This window comes from Eurypyga helias, unplaced genomic scaffold, assembly GCF_000690775.1.
Source record: "Eurypyga helias isolate BGI_N326 unplaced genomic scaffold, ASM69077v1 scaffold9091, whole genome shotgun sequence".
NCBI classification, from domain to species: domain Eukaryota; kingdom Metazoa; phylum Chordata; class Aves; order Eurypygiformes; family Eurypygidae; genus Eurypyga; species Eurypyga helias.
The window spans coordinates 4916-10309 of record NW_010232752.1 but is presented as its reverse complement, the minus strand read 5'-3'; the positions used below and the strand labels follow the sequence as shown (position 1 = coordinate 10309).

Here is a 5394-nt window from a genome sequence, read left to right as displayed (position 1 = left end):
GGGAAAGAGGAATAAAAGAGAGAGAGAAATCAGAAACACCCAGAGACAAGGGTGTTCATCAGCACTATATAATCCTGATCCGAACCATACATCTCTAGGGAACCTTCACTACTGGCCTACACAGCTTTTCTGAGTCTAACCTTTGCTATAAACAGTGAAGCAGATACTCTCCAGCAAGAGAAATAGTTGACTGTTGAAACAGAATTTGACAAGTGAGTTGCCAACAGGGTTATTGCCTTACAGGAAATTTCTTTCTCCCTCTAAGGTATTTTCCTGGTTTTTGTTTTGGTGTGAAAGAGAGCTAAAGCTAAGGCTTCTATCTAGCCTGAAAAATAGAGTTGGTATTCTCAGGTCGTGCCTGCTGAGAAAACCCAACAATCATTAAATTAACCCTTTGATAGTACTGAGGTTTTGACTGGATGCTCCAACCTCGAAGTGGATGCTTGGTGAGTGTGGCCAGCACTCTCCGCTCCATTAAAATACTCCTCTCATACTCTCTATACGCACACCTCTCTGAGGATGGCACAGTGGCAAGTCAGGAAAGACTCACAGGTCATGTATGGCACCCGGACTCATGGCGCTGTCCAGAATATGATAAAATGCTATACCAACCCAGTGTAGCAGAGATTTTGGTACAGCCTTCATAATGGGCTAAGCAGGACGTAACGATATCCACCTGCTGCACTACCTGCTTTATGCTGCAGTCCTGAGGTATTTCCATGCCCGCCTCACGCCAGGAATTTAAACAACATAATTTAATTGTATTCTTTCTTATGACTCCTGTTCATAAGCCTCTGCACCACGGACTCTGACGAACCCAGGTGCTGAGGATCAGCTTCAGGCTGGCACAAGTCTGACACAACTGACTCACAGAAAGCCAGGGAATGCAGTGTAACCTCTTTACAGAAAGGCCATCACAACAAATCATCTTTTCTGCACAAACACAACATCCATCTCGGTATATCTTCAGCATACACACAGTGTACGATTCCCCCCATCCTTCCATTTTTTTCCCAATTTCTCTCATGTGCCATCTTATGCTCTAGTCTAATATTGCACATTTTTTGGTCCCTGACCCAAATGACACCTCAGCAGCAGTTAACCCTGCCGATGGTTGTACAGATACAGCCTGTGCACGGCTGATCTGGCCGTTACTGACGTCAGCACAAGCCTGGGGAAAGATGCTGGGGAAGTTCAGAGATGCTTTGCCTGTTGTGGGGGAAAGGGCATCCAGTTCCTATGAAACAAACCCTTAAGTGTCTAACAAAAAAATCTTTGGACAGCAGCTGAGGACTCAGGGTTAAGCTCCTAAACACTATCATGTATGCATTACCATTTTCTATTACTTAACCTTTTTCAACTTGTAAAAAACTTCCTTGGAAAGCTCTGCCAGCGCATCCCATGTTGAAGTAAATGGGTCACTGAGCCCCTATGCCTGCTAAGAAATCAGACGATTTCTAGTATATGTCCCCAGGCATCTTTAAAAACAAGCCTGGAAATGATTAGTCGCTGAAGTTTGTTGTAAGAACACACTGTTTTGGTTTCACTGCCTTTATTTTGTTTTGTGAGCTTTCGACCTGGTAAACAGAGGCAAACCTCGTCCATTTAACAATCAACCATTCCATGCTGGTTGTGTCACGTGGGTCGTTGACCTCGGTTGCTAAAAGAAATGGGCTCCTAACAGAAGTCTTCCCGTGCTCAGATCATTTAAAAGGGCTTACCGGCATAGAGAGGGTAAGCCTGTCCCACAGGATTTCCTTCAGGTAGGGCTCTCTTTCATCTTCCTTGATGCCTATTCACATGAAACAGGAATTTCACATATTTAAGGCCATATCTACACTAGAAAACGATGCTTTGTGAAAGGAGAGGATCTGAAGAGAGCCAAGGGTCCAATGTGATGCTGTAAATGTTTTGGGGGTTCAGCTTTAAATGGGCCCTCTGGACTGAACACCCATGGGCACTTGGTGTGTTTTATGCACACTTTCGGAGCACATTTTCCAGGGCAGTTTCATCTGAACTCATGTGCTCCAGGACCACGGAGCACTAAAAGCTCACGTGTCGTAAGGAAAATCCACCACAAACACTCCCTCCTGACTCTCTTGTAGAGATTTACCCCATCCAGCCAAACGTGCTGCTGAGCACATATGCACACACATCCATTATCCCTCAATCTTCTTTCCACAGGACCCGATCTAAAAATATTCATTTATCAGCTCCACAGTGAGGCCAAGTGATCTGCTGTCCCCTGACATCTAGCCTGCACTATTAAGAGCAATGAACAATTCATCTGCTTCCAAGAGCTGGCTGATGAAAAGCACCACTGACTTCCCGTTCTGTTTTACAATGAATATATCCTGTGGATGCTTTCCCTGTATAGAATATATACAGACAGAAAAGCCTCTGAATGAATGAGAAATTCCACTTTTTGAAACAATCCTTTGTGTTAAATACAATTGTACTGGGAGCTCTGGAGCGTCTCTGATAAAAATCTCCTTTTAGCAGAAATACCCTAATCTTTCTGGGTCCGTGCACTCTGATATAGGCCTCTTACACCTATAGCTTCTTAAAAAATACGCGCACACCAACTCCAACCGAACAAGAAACCCCAGAGCAGATGCCATTTGGTCCTGGCCCCTTTTTAACTGAATCGAGGGCAATTGATGGATCTTGCAAGCAATGCACTTCCATTTCTCCACGCTTCTCTGTGAATCACTGCCGTGTACCTCGCAGCTTTACAGTCATGGGGAGCGCAAACTCCTGAACTCAAGTCGCACAGTTTGGCATATTACTTAACACAGCCTATTTAGGATTAATTAGCAATAGTCACCTCCAGCAGATGAAACAAAACTTTGCATGGGCAGAGACTGGATACACAGTCCTTTGTCGGTGGCTTGGAAACATGCTCACCTGTAACCAGCGTCAGCTCTTTGCACCCCATGGAATAATCAAGGAAATACAGAAACACTGCTAGGTATGTTTGACCTCTTGGTTAAAAAGGTATACTTAAATAGTTATCTCCTAGGGAAAACATTTTCCTGCTGCTACATGTTTGTCTTTTTACCAGCACCTGACTAGGTACATTTTCCTGCACGTTTCAAACTCCCGCCTGAACGTGTGCCATCCAGCAAAGAACTTCCAGATGCTGTATCACGGCATGTCCCGGATGCGACGTAACCTGCGTATTGTGCTAGGTCCTGCAAACATATTTGCCAGTAAAAGGAATATTCCCTCTCTTTCTCCTCTTCCCATCTTTCCGTAACTCCCAGACACGTGACCTGTGTTAAAAAGGAAAAGTTTCCTGTTAAAAAGAGGGAGATCGAGGGCTTAAAACCCTCCTCAGGCACCCTAAAGTACACTCAGATTTTCAGACTGCCAAGTGCCCGCTGTCCTAACAAACCCTTCAGCCACTTGCTCCAGAGCTTCTGCCTAGATTTAGGAACTCAGCTCTAGGCTGCTCCTTTGGAAAATTTTCTTAACTCTCCTCACAGACAAATTTGTCAGGCTCTCTCATTAACAATGACAGCAATTTCCTTCTGTCCACTTGTATTTTCAGGTGTGTTCTGAGTGTTTGCAGACTTCTTAATACTGAACGTCTTTGTCTGTTCTAGGTATCTGGCCATCGTTCACCCGCTGAAACCCCGCATGAATTATCAAACAGCAACCTTCCTAATTGCCTTAGTCTGGATCGTCTCCATACTTGTAGCTATCCCATCTGCATACTTTGCTACCGAAACAGTCTTATTTATAGTGAAAAACCAGGAGAAAATTTTCTGTGGCCAAATTTGGACAGTTGACCAGCAGATGTACTACAAATCGTACTTCCTCTTCATCTTCTGTATCGAATTTGTTGCACCTGTGATTACGATGACCTTGTGTTATGCCAGGATCTCTCGGGAGCTCTGGTTTAAAACCGTACCAGGATTTCAGACGGAACAGATCAGAAAGAGGCTTCGATGCAGAAGGAAAACCGTTATGGTACTGATGTGCATCCTGACTGCCTATGTTCTCTGCTGGGCACCCTTCTACGGCTTCACAATTGTCCGTGACTTTTTCCCCACCATCTTTGTGAAAGAGAAGCATTACCTTACTGCTTTTTACATTGTTGAATGCATTGCTATGAGCAACAGCATGATAAACACCATGTGTTTCATAACTGTAAAAAATAACACCATGAAGTATTTCAAGAAGATCATGTTGCTCAGATGGAGATCAACATACAACGGAAGCAAATCTAGCACAGATTTAGACCTGAGAACAAGTGCAATGCCAGTCACAGAGGAGGTAGACTGCATAAAACTGAAATAATTTTTCTGCAGTTCTAATCTCACTTATTTTGGACGGGGGTAGAGAGGAAATAATGCCTCCTCAGAAGCTTCTCCCTTGGCTGTCGGAGCACCCACCATCGGTGAGAGTCCTCGAAAAGCAGCCTACTATGCATTTCCACTAGAACTCTTTTCACTGGACTGCTACCTAATCCTGTAACTCACACTGATGCTGTGCTTCAGTTCACCCATCTGTAAATTTGGGATGCAGACACTCATTTTAGAGTTGTTTAAAATGTAAGGTGAACAAAAAACTCAATGAATGCATTACAGCATATTACAAGGATGGAAGAGTTGATCCTAGCAGTGATGCCCCTGTTTCTTAAGAGAAATCTCTTCACCTCTTCGAGCTTATCATTTGTACCTTTAAGATATTTGGTGTCCTTTTCCTTCTGCTCACAAGAGGAAGGATGGCAAAAAAAAAAGCCCATTTTGCTTGAAGTCACCCTCTATCCTCTCAGATTACCCCTCATGACGAAGCTCCTTGAAGTCTACAGAGCACCAGCTTTCTATTGTCCAACGTGCAGCATGCTCTTACGGGAGGCACATCTGCTACAAAGCTGAATACTGCTTCACAGCCTAGTGCAAACCTCAAGTCTCTTCCTGTGACACCTGGTTTAAGAGTATTTTATCAACATCCCACTCTGTAGTTCTATGTAGAGTGTTACTCTGTTTGTTATGTATTTGGAAATGGAACAGCTACATAATTGAAGGGACCTGTTCCCTTCTCTCACCTCCAGCACCCTATGGCCAGCTTCCTCTGCCTCTGAGCTCTTCACAGAATCAGTCACAAAATTGTGGAGGTGCAGAACAACATCTCCAGATCGTCTAGTCCACCCCTCTGCTCAAGCGTGGTCAGCCAGAACAGGCTGCCCAGGACTGTGTCCAGCTGGACTTTGACTGACCCCAGGGAGGGAGACCCTACAGCCTCTCTGGGCCACCTATGCCAGTGTTCAACAGCCCTCGCAGTAAAACAAGTGTTTTCTTATGCTCAGGTGGAATTTCATGTGTTTCACCTGGGTTTTTAGTGGGATCCATATAGAAATAGAGCACGTTTAGTGAGAAAAATCCC

At 44.4% G+C, this 5394-nt stretch overlaps 1 protein-coding gene across 1 annotated transcript in view; it reads left to right on the top strand.

The window, feature by feature from the left end:
- The window catches only part of LOC104516976 (prokineticin receptor 2), a 5456-nt gene extending 979 nt beyond the window's left edge, over positions 1-4477 (top strand). The window contains exon 2 of the mRNA XM_010161501.1: positions 3609-4477. Within this exon, the coding sequence (XP_010159803.1) occupies positions 3609-4305 (697 nt within the window). The 3' untranslated portion in view covers positions 4306-4477. The remainder of the gene's footprint in view (positions 1-3608) is intronic.
- Positions 4478-5394: the final 917 nt, after the last annotated feature.